Below are 19221 nucleotides of genomic sequence, written 5' to 3'. Positions count from 1 at the left end.
AAAGAGATGAAAATCACAACACTGATACCTAGTGCATGGAAAGTTCAGTTTCAAAAGGAATTATGGTAATGCAAGTTCCTGCTAGTAAAGGGACCCCTGACCATTAGGTCCAGTTGTGACCAACTCTAGGGTTGCGGCGCTCATCTCGCTTTATTGGCCAAGGGAGCCAGCGTACAGCTTCTGGGTCATGTGGCCAGCATGACGAAGCCGCTTCTGGCGAACCAGAGCAGCGCACGGAAACACCGTTTACCTTCCCGCCGGAGCGGTTCCTATTTATCTACTAGCACTTTGACATGCTTTCGAACTGCTAGGTTGGCAGGAGCAGGGACCGAGCAATGGGAGTTCACCCCGTCACGGGGATTTGAACCCCCAACCTTCTGATTGGCAAGTCCTAGGCTCTGCGGTTTAACTCACAGCGCCACCTGCGTCCCTAAGTTCCTGCTGGATGTCCTCAAATTCTGGAGAGCTACTGCCAGTCAGTGTAGACATTACTGAGCTTGATGGACCAATGGTCTGACTCAGTATACGCAGCTTCCTGTGTTCCATTTACATTTCTTTTACATAAGCTAGTTGGTATAAATGTTGTCACTCTGGATTGCTTACCAAAACTCACCTTTAAATAATTGTATTGTTGTATATTTTGTTTTCCTTACTTTAATAAGTATACAAGAAGGAACTTTCAACAAACCCTACTGGTAATATTCAATATTTATTTTGCTGTGTGGTGTGACATAGTCCTTATGTAATTTTTGTGTGTGTGTTCTCCAGTGTATTCCAGTGTCCTGAGAGTGACATTATGAACTCGTTTACTTGCCCCCAGTGTTATATTTTAGCATTGCTATTCTTCTTAGGTAACTTTTTTATTTCTTATCACAATCCAGACAAAAAATGAACCCTGTTGGTGGTACACAATAAGAACCTAATACAATGGACGCTTGGGTTGCAAATGTGACCCATGCAGGATTCACATTCACAACCCGCAGCGTTTGCAACCCGCAGCGTTCGCAACCCACAGTGGCGCGTCTGCGCGGGTTGCAATTTGGCGCTTCTGTGCATGCACAAAGCATGATTTAGTGCTTCTGCACATGCACGACTGCCGAAAACCGGAAGTACGGTAACCTGTTCCGGTACTTCCGGGTTTCGGCGGTCCGTAACCCGAAAAAACACAATCTGAAGCGTCTGTAACCTGAGGTATGACTGTACATCAAGGTATTTAATAGAAGCAGCCGCTGAACAGTCTTGGCATATTTATCAGAAATCTTTTCTAAAATTCTTAGGTTGAGTCACTGACTAATATGATATATGCTGTTTTGACCTGCAAATAATTTTATTCATATTCAGAAGCACAAGTAATTTTTTATTTACACTTCTTTTGGAGTATATACTCCCTGTTCCTTACACTTTTTAATTTTTTTAACATATTTTTGCTGCTATGGACATTATTATCTTATTAATAGCCAACATAATGTAAGTATGTTATAGAAAAGCATATAGTTTATATGGATGTTGGTGCCACTGTGCAAGAAATTAGTAGCCTTTTTTTTGAAAAGTAGCTTTCATAGACTTATACCAACTTGCCCATAATGTCTTATAAGAATTCTTTTTCCCATGCCAAACTATTTGCTGTTTGCAACCTAATCTGTTTTCATGACAAAATGCTTCTCTAGACCAATTAAGAGGGAGGGAGGCCTTCAAGACATACAGGACCTGCTCCTTGGACATCTAAGCTTGAAGATGAATATAATGTGAAAACAGAGCCAGTGTGGTGTAGTGGTTAAGAGCGGTAGTCTCGTAATCTGGGGAACCAGGTTCGTGTCTCCGCTCCTCCACATGCAGCTGCTGGGTGACCTTGGGCCAGTCACACTTCTGTGAAGTCTCTCAGCCCCACTCACCTCACAGAGTGTTTGTTGTGGGGGAGGAAGGGAAAGGAGAATGTTAGCCGCTTTGAGACTCCTTAAAGGGAGTGAAAGGCGGGATATCAAATCCAAACTCTTCTTCTTCTTCTTCTTCTTGTAAAGAATTCCTAACCTGATAAAATGTGAGCCTGGCTTCCTCTTGTTTCACAACTGAAATGACAGATGTGCATACCTGCATAGTGAGTGCTGGATCAGTTACTTGACTTGCCCTTCAGCTGTCTACATTTTTCTTTTGCTTTAAAAATAATTAAATTTATTTTTATTAATTTAAAAGATTTTAAACACTTTCATACCAATTTAAAATTGTGAGGGTAGTTTACATATTTATCAATACAATTGATAAATATGTCATAGAGACATATGGATGGGGTCTTTTCCACCACCCAGTGAGGATTTGTTGGCATACGTTTGTCTCTGGAGACAATGGAGGACTGTGCCTTTGGGGGAGTGAAACTGTTGGAAGGTTACAGCAGGGGTCAGCAAACTTTTTCAGCAGGGGGCTGGTCCACTGTCCCTCAGACCTTGTGGGGAGCCAGACTATATTTTGGAAAGGAAAAAAAAAGAATGAATTCCTATGCCGCACAAATAACCCAGGGATGCATTTTAAATAAAAGGACACATTCTACTCATGGAAAAACATGCTGATTCCCGGACCGTCCGTGGGCTGGATTTAGAAGGCCGGATCCACCCCCTGGGCCTTAGTTTGCCTACGCATGGGTTACAGCTTCTGCTATTGCTGTAGAGACAGAGACAGGAGAGATATGTTTGTTGCAGCTGGGGCAGATGAAGGCATCAGGCTGTGATGCTACAGCTGCATCATGGTGTTTCTTTTTTCCAAGGAAACTGAAACCCCTGGAGTCTCTTGCCACTTGGGAGACTGGGGTGCATGCAACCATATTTTTTGTGAATGGCTGAGCAGATTGGAGGTGGGAGGCTCTGGCCAGGTGATGGCCTGCTACTCTGCTTGGCAGCTCAGTGTGAAACAGTTTTTGCCCCCTGGGAGAAAAGAACATGGAAATGAGTGCTTAACTTGCACTTTATTCTGTTAGATTTCCAGAAGTGGTTTTACGTCATGTGAAATAACATTTATATTAAATAACCCCTTTTAAATAGCTGGTGAAACTTGTTTTGTTTACTTTCCATATTTTAACCAAGAAGAAAATGAGCATAATTTTAAAGGACAGAGGCACTTGTTCTTAATATAAACGTTCTTTTTATTAAGCAGAGAAAATCTATGGCTACACTCTTTATCCACTTAGCTGGGAATAAGACCCATTGAAGTCATTTGTATATAATTGTGCAGTATATATCCTGTTACAAGCTGTACTGGAAACAATTTGCACTGGGAACTATGAAAAGATGCTTCCTTTGTTCCCAAGACACCTGACCACCAGACAATAGGAAATGAAGCACAGAACAAAGTTATGCAAGATACAGAAGTAATTATTTGCCACTAGATTAAGGTACAAAATCCAATTCAAAGTTACAATCGGATTTTTCTAGAGAGGGTATGAAACAGCTTATGGAATTAATTTTAGATTTTGCCTGCTGTCCAGCACCAGATTAGCAAAGCAGGTGCGGAAATGTGTAAGATGCATTTTCCTGAGCAATGCAGTTTGAACTTTTGTATGCAAGGAAGTGTTGTGACTCACCAGGTGAAGACATGAGTACCTGTTCTCTCTCTCTTTTTTTAATCCTAATGCTGGAATCCCTTTGTGTTTCAGTCCCATATCAGTTCCCTACAGGAGCTGATGCATGGTGCAGTTCAGGTCCCAGACACTTGCTCAGATTTTTATCCATTATTCGAAAGCGCAATGCTTTATTGACGGAACTGTAAATTAGTCCAAAGGTCTAAAAACACTTTTTTTGTGGCACTGCAAATCCTTTAGTATTTAAGGCCCAAAGGACTCTTTCCTTTTGCTGCAAGAGGCTAGGATATCTACCTCTCTAGAGGAAATTATCTAACCTATAGCAGCAGTTAGCGCCAGCAGAAACGTATGAAAGCGGCCCTCTAAGGTCGGGAAACTGAGCAGGGATAAGCCCCTTTGGGGAAAACAAGACCTTTTTGCAAACTTAAATGCCACGACTAAGTACTTTCCTTTTTTTGTCAACCGAGCCCTACAGGGTCGTTTAACACCGAGTTCTTTGTGCGAGCAGCTTAAAGCCACACACTGCAACTGTTGTGGCGCCGGATGATCTGGGCGAGGGAGCCTGGCGTGGCTGTACCAGCTTGGGGCTCGCTCCCTCTGGCCCGAGTTAATCTGCATAGAGGAATGACAGGCATTCGGCTGAGCAGGAGCAGGCTGAGCTGGGCGGCGGCAGCAGCAGCAACAGGCGGAGGGAGGAGCAGGAGGAGGGCTTAGCAACTCGCGCGCAAGGGGAGGCAGCAGAAGTTGCAAGGAGGAGGCTGCTAATTGCAGCGAGCCAGCGCCGGGAGAAGGTGCCATGAGCCCTCGGGAGCTTCCGTGGGAGAGGAGACCTTACCGAAGGACCGAGAGAGCGGCCTGATTGTAGGACCCTCGGCCCTCTGCCGGGACCAAGACATGGGCCAGACGTCAGTCTCCACTCTCTCCGAGCACGCAAGCGGTGAGTGCAGCGGGGGAAGCGGCGCGCACGCAGGCAGGACGACTCTGCCTCCCCACCCCGCAGGATTGATCGTGTTTCCTTCGCAGCCGGGAGAGAGTCTACACCAGCATTAATGTCAACCAAGTGTTGCTTTCAGATGCTGTTGCGCGAGAAGCAGACCTTCCCAACTGTACTATACAGGTTTCTTGATCCAAGGAAAAGTAGAATACAGCCTCTTTGGGGGGCGGGGGTCTAGCAAGAGTTTCTCTTAAAGGAGCAGCTTTCTTTCTTTCTTTCTTTCTTTCTTTCTTTCTTTCTTTCTTTCTTTCTTTCTTTCCCTGCTCCTCCCCTTGAAAGGAACGGCTTGGCTTGGCTTCATGTCATTTTGAATTGCCTCTTTTAATAATAATAATAAAAGTAATAAAAAAATTAAAAACAACAACTTTTGGGGAGGGTTAAAGCTTTCCGTGAAACGCATAGTTCTGATTCTTTCGATTCCTGATTTTAAAAACAACAACAAGAAGTAAGAAAACAACTGCTTTTTGTTGCTGAGATTCGCAGCACGTAGGTCATAACAGTCTACGCCCAGCTTCTCCTTTTACAAGCTTTATTTTGTTACCACAAGCGTGGTTTCCTATCATGCGTTTGCACTGTTAGTGTAGGCTCGGTGGCTACACATCTGCTTTTTTGCACATTCCTGTCCCCTTCCCTTTTGCACGGTTGTATTTCTAGTTATTAAAACTTAGAAATAAAGCTAACATAGTTTCAGAGAAGGGGTATGTGTATGTGTTAAAATGTCAACAGTGTTCTGATTTTTTAAAAAAGCCTTAACAATGGTAATCTATGTAAAATTTTGTTTTAACACCCCCCCCAAAAAAAAAATTCAGACGTTGGAGCTGATATTCTAATAGGAAAATGGGGAAACAGGGATCATTAAAATTGCTGTTCAGTAATCTGAAATACTGTTCCGTATCTGAAATTTTGAAATGTCAGCACACAAAAGAGTTCCATTAATTTAACAATGTATCAGCTAGTGCCTGCTAAGATAAAAGAAGATTGCACATACAATCTAAATTGATACCACAAATGTTTAAAATGTCTTTTAAAATTGCAGTGCCATATAAGAACTACCCCAGTTGTTTAAGTTTGAATGTGTGTGCTCATCTTACTGCTTTCCACAGAATACAAATGCTGCCACAATCCAGATAACTGCATGATTCAGAGCCGCTAAACACTTCACATATTACCATTAATGTAGGTACACTGAGTTTTGAACAATGTGCACACAAAATTTGGATGGCATGTCTGCATTTTGTGTGTGTTCTGCGTATGGGATTTCCCATCTCTCTTGCATACTGTCCCTGCATTGGCCCTAATTCATTCATATGTGTGGCAGAGATGTGGAAGAACAGGAAGTGTAGGTTACTTGTGTTTCCTGTTTCTCCCTTGACATCACCCTGTCAGGTGTGAGTGATGAAATCTTGAATGATGTATGTAAATCAGCCCAACTCATCATGCCTGGTGTGAGTCCTTAAAACAGTAGACTCCTGACCCATATGGCAGTTAAGAACACTTTGCCACTTGGCATGGAACAGCCTTTCTCAACCTGTGGGTCCCCAGATGTTGTTGAACTACAACTCCCATCACTCCTAGTTAGCAAGGCCAGAGCTCAGGGATGATGGGAGTTGTAGTCCAACAACATCTGGGGACCCACAGGTTGAGAACTGCTGGATTAGAGGAAGGGAGGCTGCTATTGAAAAGGAATGCCAAAAGCACTGTTGGGTAGACATCAAAGGAGAGTTCTATTGGGGCCACAGAGACCTAGAATCTCTAAATATTTTCCTTCTCTGATGGCAGCTTCGTGGTTACTGTGTATTGCTCATCATTGTACAGCACCCAACTGTTTTAGATGCTTTATAAACAATATTGTTTAATATGTGTTTCTATAGTGGCCAGTTTAAATGCAGATACCCCTCCCTCAGTACTTCTTGAATAGGGGAGCAGTAAGGAGCATTGTGTCGAGAAGAGTTATATATTTGAAAAATTACAGAAAGCTTTCCAATCAAACAGTTTATACCAAGAAACCATTAATATAATTTTAAGCTTTCCCCCCACCTTGATTTGCAAATCCACATTTCCTGGAAGAACTAGGATAAGGCAGGGTGTGTCAGGAGAAGGAGGAGTCCAGATACACTTCCTTAGTTGGAATTCTTCCAGGGAAGCTGAGAGGAAGGGGGAAACCAGAATGTCTGTGAGGGGGCAATTCTTCTCTCTTGCACAGCCAGTCTCCCACTCTAGTTCAACATACACTTAGGAAAAGGAAGGACAGATGGAGGGAGTTTTTCTCCCTCTCTCGTACGGACATCCAACGAAGCTGAATGTTGGAAGATTCAGAACAGACAAAAGAAAGTGCTTTTTCACACAGCACATTGTTGAACTGTGGGATTTGCTAACAACAGAGGCAGTGCTGCCCAACAACTTGGGTGGCTTTGAAAGAGGATTAGACAAATTCGTGGAGGAAAAGGCTCTCAATGGTGCCTCTACCTTCACTGTCAGAGGCCAGTGTGCCTCTGAATACTAGTGGCTGGGAACCGTAGGAGAGAAGGATGCTGTTATGCTCAGGTCTTGCAGGCTTCCCATAGGCATCTGGCTGGCCAATGTGAGAACAGGATGCTGGTCTAGATGGGCCACTGGCTTGATCTGGCAGGCTGTTCTTATGGGCAAGCTGTTGGCAGCTGCGGACCAGGCAACTCTCTCAAGAAGCCATAGTCAACCTGTGAGCTCCCAGTTACCAATCTGATCTACCACCTTTGCCTTTAATCTTGCTTAGATGTAACCTACTTGACAGCTGAGGACATTGGCCCTCAGTAAGATAGGCCTAGATTTTCAACATAAAAGAAGACAAATCCTACAGTGTGTCCTACTTGCTCACCTGGTAAAGTTTTTTGTGACATACATCTGTTTGTCTAACAGGTGTGTTTCAGATGCTTTGTCTAAATCATAAAATCTGTAACATTTTATAGATGTCAGTGCGATGAGTGGTCCTCGGATAGACTGTTTGAGTGTAGTATTTCAGCTAATCAAAATTTTAAGCTTTTGAGAACTGCTGGATTTGATATGGCTAAAGGGAAACCACTACAAGGGTGATGTCTGTTTTTAGAATGAAATATCCATAGTGTGCTCAGATATCTGGAGATAGCAAAGCAAAAGGAGCTGTGTAAGTGGGCACAAAGGGGACGTGGGTGGCACTGTGGTCTAAACCACAGAGCCTAGGGCTTGCCAATCAGAATCCCTGTGACAGGATGAGCTCCCGTTGCTCAGTCCCAGCTTCTGCCCACCTAGCAATTCGAAAGCACGTCAAAGTGCAAGTAGATAAATAGGTACCACTCCAGCGGGAAGGTAAATGGCGTTTCTGTGTGCTGCTCTGGTTCGCCAGAAGTTGCTTAGTCATGCTGGCCACATGACCCGGAAGCTGTCTGCGGACAAACGCCGGCTCCCTCAGTCTATAGAGTTAGATGAGCATGAAACCCCAGAGTCGTCCGTGACTGGACCTAATGGTCAGGGGTACCTTTACCTTTAAGTGGACACATAATTTGCTGCATGTCCTTTTGCACAGAAGGCGGTAGGTAGATTGTGCAGTGTGATCATCTTGGGAGGATCAGTGTTCAAAACACCCATTGTTCTAGGTGCATTTTGTAACACGGAATTTCATTAGTGCAAGCAGTTTCTGAGCTCTGGGCACAGTACTGCACCTAAGATTTCAGATTTAAACTGCAGAGTGGAAGGAGGGGAGGACCTTTTTCTGCTGCCCCACTTCCAGCTATTCTCTGAAGACTGGAGAAGAGACCCTCTTAAGTATATTAGAGGGGGTAGGCAGGGGACAGACTGGACCCTGTGTAAAATGAACATAATATTTTAGCTGCAGTTCATTCATTTTCAACTTTTATTCTGGTTATAAAAAGCATGCCTAGACATTCTGTTGTTGCACCCATTATCTAGGTTTAAGGTGCCATTTAGCTCCTAGCTTTCATATCTCAGTTTCCAACACTGGTGAGGATATCTGTGTGTTGGGCCATAAGGACAGCCACATGGGTATAGGGCTGTGCTGCTAAGAAACTGCATGTTAAGGAACAAAAACCTGTCTGTGAAGGAAGAATGTGTTCAGTATTTCAAGTAATAAAATGCAGTGACAATTTTCAGAGTAGGATACAGTGAAATCCAGGAAAAAGAAATTATGGAGTAGGACGTCCATGGGCAGCTTTGAAGCTGAAAAGAAAACCAAGTTTTTAAAGACTTCTACAATATATATTAGATAATTTACAGATCTCTGAGGGCAGGACCAAATACAGGCAACTTCTGTATTTTTTCTGTATGTTTTGATTGACGTGCAGCCGCACACATGCATACACTGCAGAACCTGGAGGTGATCCTAAAACGTCACTAAAAAGGCAGGGTGGAATATTTTATGCAGGCCCCACTGATGTGTGTGGAGGTCTAGTATGTAACCTCCATGCAAAATGAGGATTGCCTTTATACAAATTCAATCTCCCATTTCTGGTATCTTCTAATTGCCTCCCGACCTCCCACCACCATTGCTTGCGTTTGTATTGGTCATCAGCTATGATAAATTCCCTCAAAGTGCTTTTCTTATATTTACCCCTAGATGTTTTGAGATCATCAGAGTAGGTGTGCTTTGAATGCACCTGTATTCTGAAATGAAGATGGCAGCCATATCCAGGAACAGGTGCTGGTTTTTGCCTCATTGTAGAATTTACTTCCAAGAGAAGCCCAACAAGCTAATTTTCTACTCTGTTCCAGAAATGGCTGGAGATGTGACTCCAGAGGCAGGGTTTTCTAGTTAGTATACTGTCTTTTTTAAAAAAAGATAATGGTCTTTAACATAAAGTATATGATTCTGTGTTAATTGTATTTTTGGTTGTTTAGTTACAATGCTTACCTGTAAGTTGCTTTTGAGAGCTTCAGGTATAACGTAAGATATAAATGTTTAGATAAATAATCAGTCAAAATATTCAGTCAAAAATATCTAAGAGTTTTGCATAACTTACTCTTCTTCTTGTGTCCTTTCAAGAAATTATGTTTAAAAGTTTTTCTAAAGTTAAAGGATGTTGGATGGGTTAGATACTGTGTTTTTCTCTTGCTTACTAATATACTGTATAAAGCATGCTTGTGGTCATCAAAAGCTTCAAAGGAGTAATGCTCCGTAATAATTCTTCACAAAGTAATGCTTGGATCCCTTGGAACTGGTCATTTTGATAACCAAGCCTTTTTATTTGTCAGGGTGTTTTCTTACTGGGAAGATGGGACCAAAATGTTTCCTCTCTCCTGTAATCAAATAGTTATTAGCCCATAGAATCCTGCTGTTGTGTTTGGCATTCAATGAAGGCAGTATCTTAGGTCAAAAGCTAGCTTGGTTTTCAGCTAGTTCACTCTTAGATCTCCTGGGGTTGGGGACTTCCTGTTTATGAACATAACAAAAGCATTTTTCCTATGTGCACACAGAGGAAGTTGGTCTTATGCTGACCGAGTAATCATGTCACTGACAGCTACTTACAAATACTGTAGCAAAGGTACTCCTTGTTTTAGAGAAATAGTAACAATAATTACCCCAACAAGTGAATACTGTATTGGTTGAAGTTGCATAAAAATAACACAAATGCTAGAGAATAGATAAACTGGATACATCCTAGGCCTCTACTATAATAGATGATAGTAATACTGACAGAATAATTCAGATTTGGCCCCTAGATAACGGCTTCACATATCTGTTCCTCCATATGTTGTACCACAGATTGTGGATATATTTTTGAGAGCTATACCTATAACAGAAGATCTGTGAAAACTTGCAAATAAGTGCACATGTTTCAGGTCTGATTTCGGCACAGAATCTGGCTTGGTCTTCCTGTAGGAAGGAAAACACAGAGTGTGTGATCGTGTTGATTCTTTTGGATTCTCCAGTGATTTTTGATAGAGCATGCAATCTTTCTGTCAGAGCTTGCTATCCTTTCGGAGATGCTGGATGTGAATTTTGAACTGACAAGTAGCTGGTAAAAAAGTGTGTATCTGTGCACCTGCTTGTGTGTGATTATGTGGGCCTATCCCCACCCACTTTTTGAATTTGCCTCCCAAAAGTTTTCCATGGGGAAAATATGGCTCTCAGTCTCAGCTCATAAGAGGTTTTCTAGCCCTGGATAAATAGGTCCCTTTCCCTCACTGGTGCTCTGCTCAAGATTTCACGTATTTTTCTTAGTGGAGTTGGTGAGAAATAGTCATTGAGAAAAATAGGTGTTCAGTTGCCCTGACCCTCAGTGCATGTAAAGAATCAGAAAGAACTACCAAATGGTGAAAGCATCTATGTTGCGTTTTCTGATGAGGCCTTAGGGAATAAAGTTTAGAGGAAAACAAATGGCTCTTGCCAGTGCCTTTGCTTGAGCTCCTTGAGATGCTTTTGTGATCCGTTTTGATCTTTGGCATCACTATGCAGTGGATCAAGATTTCCTAGCATTGTAAGATAACATGAGCACCCATCATGAAAAACATTGATGTCCTTACTAAATTGGGGTTGATGGAGAGCAAGGAAGAACTGACTATGGTATTGCAACATCTGCTTTTTGTACTCTATTGGATTTACCAATGAGTTTCAGGTCTTTTTCTGTGTATGGAATAGGGGTGGGGAAACTGTAGCTCTCCTGATTTTTGTGGATTACAAACTACCATTTGCCATGCTGATGAAGGCCCCTGGGAGTTGTAGTCAGCTACATCTGGAGAACCACCCTTGGTCAGCCACTGCTAGTATAGAACATACCAACTGAGAATAATTGTTGCCAGAGTTCAGTTGCCTTGTAGTGGCACTTTGACACAAGAGTATGAGCACACACCTCATAAGTGTTTGGCTGAAGCAGCACATTAGACAGTCAAAAAACTATTACAAGAAAAAGATCCCTGTAGCACACACACAAAAACTCCTGTTTCTCTGTATTTGGGATTTTTGGTGAGCTCCTTTCTGTGTCAGCTTATGATTTCTGATGTTATCTGACCTGTTCTTTAAGGAAAATTGCACTTCTACAATACTGTCTTTCCCTTGATTATAAATAAAGCTCATAAGAATTCAAAAGTACAGTAAACAACTTTCCATTTGCCACAGTCATAAAGCCAATAGGTATACTATCACAAGAGTACTGTTGGGAAAGAGACTGAAGCTACTTTGAGCCTGATTATTGATGCAGTCTAAGATATCAGTATGGGCAGGACAGGGACAGCACAGGTCAGGAGCACATTTACTCCCTGATGTTTGCCCCTGACATGATGGTTTTTTGGCTATGCATGCAAAAAGGTGAATAAGGGATGTTCTCGACTTTCTCCTGATGAGGCTTAATCTAATGTCTTTGCTTGCTGCCTCCCTGCTATATGCATTAAGTCACTGGAGCCTGCTCCTGGCAGTGTGTTTATTGTGTGTTGTGGCCCCTTCCTGTGGGTTCTCTCCACCCTTAAATTGGGTCTTAATGCCTTGTGTGTGCGCTCTGTGTGTTTGTGTACACTCTCATTTATTGCCTGTGTTCTGTGCTCCAAAATGGTGGTTGTAAGCAGTGCAAGGAGATTCAAACCTGTGTTTGTAGAACTTGGAAGTAAGGCCGTCATTGTTTGCTGTGACACTGGGAGTGTTGTGTCATCATTTTAAGTACTGTGTGTACAGCGAACCTGGGATAAGTTGCCATCTTGAGTTCATTGTCTCCCTTTGTGTGTGTGGGTGGGCATCATGTTTGGCACAGACTACGATTGGGAGGCTTTGGTGATGCTGGTGGGTGGTGTCTGCTATTTTAATGCCATTTTCTGATTGTCTTTGTTCCTACTTTTCAGCCTCCTCCTCGGCTGAGTGAGTGTAGGATACAGTGATGCCCCACTGGCACAGAAACAACAGCTTTCCTCCCTCATATGTCACTGGTGCATAGGATTGCCCTGCCAGCATTTTTGAAACTTTTCATTGATGCGTTTTATTCTGCCTTTGAAATCTATGGGATTTCAGAGGACTTCACTCAGGCAGGGTAAAGGTAAAAGTAAAGGGACCCCTGACCATTAGGTCCAGTCGTGGCCGACTCTGGGGTTGCGGCGCTCATCTCGCTTTATTGGCCGAGGGAGCCAGCATACAGCTTCCAGGTCATGTGGCCAGCATGACTAAGCCGCTTCTGGCGAACCAGAGCAGCACACGGAAACGCCGTTTACCTTCCTGCCGGAGTGGTACCTATTTATCTACTTGCACTTTGACATGCTTTCAAACTGCTAGGTTGGCAGGAGCAGGAACCGAGCAATGGGAGCTCACCCAGTCGTGGGGATTCAAACCGCCGACCTTCTGATCGGCAAGTCCTAGGCTCTGTGGTTTAACCCACAGCGCCACCTGATTCCCTACAGCTCAGGTAGCGAGATATAAATAGAAGTCTATATTCCGGGGTGGAGAACAGCCCTCTAGGCTTCTCTGTCTGGCCCGCAGGACTCTTCCTAGGCCATGACCCGACCTCTCCCCCTTCCTTTGTTCTGGTGTTTTTCCTTTCAATATTTTGCCAAATTAAGCTCACACTGTTGCACCCCATATTTATATGTTTGAAGGCAGGACTACTGAAGTGTTAGTATGGAACAGTGGCATGCATACACACATCCCTTCTTAAATTGGACACATTTCTGGTACATAAATTTAGAGGAGTGTTAATGAATGGTAATCTGCCTGTGGATTCTGTTTTGACTGTGATGTCATAGAAAATGAGTGCAATATTCCCTTGTTGCTCCACTCTGCAAAGTGCTGCTAGCAGAATACATTTGTATGTGTAATGTAGGGTTATGGATTTGGCAAAGCGGATATTTATTTGGTAGGCTGCTGTTGTAGTCTTAGGGTATGAATTGCCAGAGTTTCCAGGCTACTTACTTAAAGCACTACCCCCCCCCCCAAAAAAAACACCCTGTAAACTTAAAAGGAAAGAAATAGTTGACAGTGTGCAGAAACAGGAATAGAATCAGATAAAGAATGTTTTGCAAAATACTGGTGACTAACCTTTTGTTAGGCCTTGATGGGTTTAAAAATGTCACCAACCACTCCTTTTTAAATGCATGAGAAAGATAAACTTACTTGTTCGGAAACCATTTAAAACTGTATAGTATAAAAATAACTACTTCTGGCTCCTGATTTTTTAAACACATGTTTCTGTGAAGCAGAATACATTGCTATAACTTGGGAGTTAATTTATTTTATTTTAATTATGTGCTATAAGCCACTTAAAAATGAGAATATGCTGAAACATTGCGGGAGAAAAGGTTTAAAAAAACAAAAACAAAAACCTCATAGATTCAACAGCTTGTTCTTTCCTTCCATACCAGCTTCTTCGTTACTGGCAAGACACAGAGAAGGTATTTGCAATGAAATTAAAATCACATCTCTGTTGTCTGCTTAACTTTCTTTCTTTCTTGGATCAAATGTCTATTGGTTGGTGAGGGGAATGTGCAAGGATCCAAGTCAGTACGGACCAGTTTGGTTCACATCAGCAAACCAAACATTTCCTCAACCTAACTGATGCGTACCTGGCCTCCGTTGTTCTGGTCAAAATAAAATAAAATAAATTTAAATATATTATATGACCTAGCATCTGGGTTTTGGTTTATTGTGGCCGCCTTTTTCTGCCAGTGTACTTTCCCCAAATTAATCACTTAATCAATTAATTACAGTTGTATACTGCCCTTCATCTGTAGATCTTAGGATGGTTTACAGCATAAAAATACAAGATAAAAACACAAAATACATAATAAAAACAAAAACTCCCTCCCCTCTCCCCTCCCCCCTCTCCCCTTCCAAAAACACATTTAATAGGGCATAGGAAGTTAATCAGCCCAAGGCCTGTTTAAAGAGGTCTGTTTTCACCTGGCGGCTAAAGGTGTATAATGAAGGCACCAGCTGAACTACCCAGGGGAGAGCATTCCACAGCCCTACATATAATACACTGCAGTAATTCCTTAATACTTTAAATATTCCTCAGTATGAGATTTCTCTTATGATCATTTAAGTATGAGGGCATCTGTTTATGATCTGCCACTGTCATAGCCCCATGCATGACTTACTTGCATGTAGGGCAAAGCCATGTCGAATCAGGAGTGGGGTCGTGTTTTTAGCCTCACTGTCGTCATCCCATCTGCTTTTCTCTTGTTGACCACACATTGCACATGGTTGTCTGTCCTAGTGCCTCAGTTGCGCAGAGGACCCACATGTGATCAAGAGCTCGCTCACACGCTTAAGTTTCTTTACAGCCAGCTGCATTGTCGGAGAAATCAGATGAGATGTTGGAGACAGGGTAAAAAAGCCTAGCCTTGCTCCTGATTCAGCATGTTGCCCTACACATGACTAACATATGCATAGGCTATGCCTAGTTTGGTGCCTAGAGAAAACAAATGCCAGATGGAACATTTATATTAGGAAGAATTCAAGCGTTGATAAGATGAGTTCACGCATTCAAACTGCAAGCATGAATCACAGTGTAGTGATCCAGCCCAGATTGTTCCTTGTCATCCCCCAGCTTGACTTCTGTTTTAGCAACTGGTAATGCGCACACACTTTCTCTTTGAGGTATGAAAATGTAAGATCTGCACTGTACTTTTGGATTAAAGGTAAAGGTAAAGGTACCCCTGCCCGTACGGGCCAGTCTTGACAGACTCTGGGGTTGTGCGCCCATCTCACTCAAGAGGCCGGGGGCCAGCGCTGTCCGGAGACACTTCCGGGTCACGTGGCCAGCGTGACAAAGCTGCATCTGGCGAGCCAGCGCAGCACACGGAAATGCCGTTTACCTTCCCACCAGTAAGTGGTCCCTATTTATCTACTTGCACCCGGGGGTGCTTTCGAACTGCTAGGTTGGCAGGCGCTGGGACCGAGCAGCGGGAGCGCACCCCGCCGCGGGGATTCGAACCGCCGACCTTTCGATCGGCAAGCCCTAGGCGCTGAGGCTTTTACCCACAGCGCCACCCGCGTCCCTACTTTTGGATTACTTGACAGTAAATTAGGTTCACCTGTAGTTCTTTTGCTTTTCCACATAAAACAGGTCTAAATGGATTTTCCACAAGTTAAGAAGTTTATTCTTACCAAACTAAAATTTGGCTTTCCATCCCCATTCCTAGCATTCATATGAAACTGGTTTTCACATTTATTGTGAGCAGTGCTTTTTTATGGAGGGATGCAGGTGTATCCCTCCATAAATGTTTAGGGGTATCCCAAACATTTTGTGAATCTAAGTTTGGCCTCATTGAGGGGCAGTATTTCAATATGAGTAGGAAAATGAGAGTACCTCTAAAGTTTTTTTTAGAACCCCTCCCCCCGCTGATTATGAGGCTAAAACAGGCAAAAATAAATTAATGAAGAAGCATGCTGTTAACTGAGCCCTCCCTGATAAAACTGTTTTCCAGTGATCAGTTAATCAAGGCTTTAAATGAATAACTTTACACATACCATTAAAGGGTTTTTAACTTTACACAAACCATTAAAGCGTTTGCCAATTTGTATTGAAGCCACCATGCCTACAATACCAGCTGTAAATATTAAAGCATAAAACTTTAGTGTCTTTCTTGGGGTAGCAATGGGAGTAAAATACATTTTTGAAGACTTGCCCTGAAATCAGGAAACATTAGTATACGACCTAGAAATGGAGGAAGAGATGTGTGACAGCAGAAGCCCTTGTCTTATGTTGAGAGTATTAGCTGTTTACATGTGCATTAAAGATTCTACCTTAAAAACAAACAAACCATACTCGGAGTAGAGTAGGCATTGGTTAGATACCATTCTTTATCCTTGGGTAAGGTATACCCAAAAGTTTTGGTGCCTTGAACTCTGAGTATTTTTTTTTAAAAAAATAATATTTATTACTTTTAAAACTTACAAAAAGAAAAGAAAAGAAAAAGGACAAAAAGAAAAACAACAAGAAGAAAAGGAAAAAACAATACAATACAATATATAAACAATACAAAACACAACATTAACCTAAACAGAACAAAACAAAAACAATTTAAAAACATACATTGTACCATTTCAGCAGTCTATCTTTCAAACCCTTGTTTCATCGACCTCCTCTCACCTCCCTTTTTGTATTCCACTTCTATTAATTGTTTCAGCAATTCCTTTCCATCTTTCTCTATTTTCTGTCATATAAATATCTTAACTTATTTTTACCCTTATTTTCCATTAATACTATGATGCTTATTTATGCTTAACTCCTTATAACATTTCAACTAAAGCCATAAGATTTCATTCCAACATTTTTCTAACACTCAGTAATTTTACAATATTTCTATTTCTGAAAATAAACTTTAAAACTTTTTCCAATCTTCTTCCACCATCTCTTCTCCCTGGTCTCGGATACTGCCAGTCACCCGTCAATTCCAAATAGTCCATCAACCTGGTGATCTTCTGTCCGAGGCTCTTAACTCTTTTCCAAGTCCCTTCTGTAGGTCTTCATATTTATACATGCACTTTACTTTGTCTTCTACTGATCTTGTTCTCATTTTCCTTCCCTTGATATTGAAGAGTATTTTAAATGTGCTGAAATTTAACCATCATTAGAATTATATGCCACTATCTAACCACGGGTGGCGCTGTGGGTAAAACCTCAGCGCCTAGGACTTGCCGATCGCATGGTCGGCGGTTCGAATCCCCGCGGCGGGGTGCGCTCCCGTCGTTCGGTTCCCAGCGCCTGCCAACCTAGCAGTTCGAAAGCACCCCCGGGTGCAAGTAGATAAATAGGGACCGCTTACCAGCGGGAAGGTAAACGGTGTTCCGTGTGCTGCGCTGGCTCGCCAGATGCAGCTTGTCACGCTGGCCACGTGACCCGGAAGTGTCTGCGGACAGCGCTGGCTCCCGGCCTCTAGAGTGAGATGAGCGCACAACCCTAGAGTCTGGCAAGACTGGCCCGTACGGGCAGGGGTACCTTTACCTTTACCTTTATCTAACCATTAATTAGAATGAAAATTCTTGATGCTGTTGAACGTACCAAGAATGAAGAACTAGGAATATGAACTAGAAGCCTATATTTAATAGAGTCAAAGACAAGAAGAGGCCATATCAATAATCTGTTTCAGAATCCTCCTGGTGAATGTGGTGGTTTTTCCTATGGAGTTTTTCCAGCTTCACGCTGTTAATACTCTTCCTGCTCCGGGCACCAAATATAAAAACAAATGCTACTAGTAATGAGGGAATACAGTGCTTTTTCTTAATTTAGTCATGTATAAACATCCAGAGGAATACATTAAGTGTGTTATGACTCTACTACACAGTAAGTAGAGTCCTGTTACTGGTATTCCAGTAAAAAGCATAGATAGCGACTGTGGGCACATTCCTTGCAGCAGTGCTTTTTTGAGGTAAAACAATGGTGTGCTGGTACTCATATATGGATAAAAATGCTGTAGGTGCCAGCACAAAATGGCTGCCATGGGCAACAGAAAAAGAGGTGACAGTACACACTGAATACCATGACAAAAATGCATTGCCTTGCTGTTATACGCAGCGGAGAAGAAGTGGGATGGTTATATGCCTGCCTGAAAACAACTGTGGACAGAAGAGCTCACTCTCTCTGTGTGTGTTTGTGTGTTTCCCTCTGTCACAAGTGGTGTGTGGCCATTGTTTGCCATATAAACATTTCTTCAATGAACTGCTCTGTTTTTATAGTTATGGCTAAGAGGTGATGTCAGCAGTGCATTCCAGACAGGAGTAACAATGCCAATGATACATTTTCAGTGTTGTAACAGAAATGATGGTACATAGGAGGCCATCAGAGAGCCATCATACCACTTTGGCTGTTTCTGTAGTGAGAAAGAATGGGACTGAGATGTGCCGACAGCTGGCATAGGGGGAGGGGAGGGAGAGAAGGGAGCTTGCGTTGTTTTTGCTTGCCTACAATCCATAAAAAATTAAAAAGCTAAATCACATAAAATTATGTTTTTTAAATCTCTGTAAATTAAACCTTTTTTATAATCTTGATATTTGCGATTACAGTTTATGATGTTAAATGCAGAGATGATTGCGTATAGCTATAGTCCTTCGTTGTTAAGCCCTTTAATTTCCAGGGATGGCTTTTCAACCTCTGCATTAATTTGGTAAAGAAGTTGGACGGGAGAGACTGCTCTGAGTGTGTTTCTGTCTTCCCTGCCCCTCGCCATCCCCCTTTCCTTAGTAGAGAACTGGAAACATTAAATGAAACAGCTGTTTGCCATGAGTGAAATGTGATGCCTGATAAAATGGGTCTCTGACTGGCTCAGCTTCCTCTGTTCTGTAGGAAAGGAACCATCATTGGCCTTGACAGGATCCCTGTTCTTCTTCAAAGAGAAAAAAGATTCATTAAAAACAGCAACTATATACCTTTGCACATGACCAAATGTGATCTAAAATTTAAAGCTGGCAAACTGAATTATTTGGACAGGTTGCTGTCATAGTTCCTTTGATACTTTTATGTCAACCTTTGAGTTGTATCCATTGGTGATTTTGTACTAGCAGAAAGTGCTCCTTCTTGCTCTCCACAGTTCTGGGTGACGACCCCAAGCCTAGGGAGCAGTTTTTTTGGAGAGTGCTGTGTGTGTGCTAGGTGGAGGGGGGAAATTGGGTGGCCATGCCTTCCTTGAGCAGAAGCATCTTTTGCTAGTCCAAACTGACCATATAACACTACCCATTGTTGTTGATGAGTTGGCAGAGAGTAGGAAATTGACCAGTTGG

The 19221-nt window shown here is 42.4% G+C and overlaps 1 protein-coding gene across 4 annotated transcripts in view; it reads left to right on the top strand.

The window, feature by feature from the left end:
- The window catches only part of PHACTR2 (phosphatase and actin regulator 2), a 92167-nt gene that overhangs the window by 31463 nt on the left and 41483 nt on the right, over nucleotides 1-19221 (top strand). Inside the window, exon 1 of one of the 4 annotated variants that reach the window (XM_079970965.1) lies at nucleotides 4282-4502. The exons of the other annotated variants lie outside the window; for them this stretch is intronic. Coding sequence (XP_079827091.1) covers nucleotides 4460-4502 — 43 coding nt within the window. The 5' untranslated portion in view covers nucleotides 4282-4459. Of the gene's footprint in view, nucleotides 1-4281; nucleotides 4503-19221 lie in introns of those variants that run through there. 4 annotated transcript variants of the gene reach the window in all.

This window comes from Podarcis cretensis, assembly GCF_951804945.1.
Source record: "Podarcis cretensis genome assembly, chromosome: 3".
NCBI lineage: Eukaryota > Metazoa > Chordata > Lepidosauria > Squamata > Lacertidae > Podarcis > Podarcis cretensis.
Note: the sequence above shows the minus strand (reverse complement) of the source record. Positions and strands in the feature narration are given on the sequence as shown.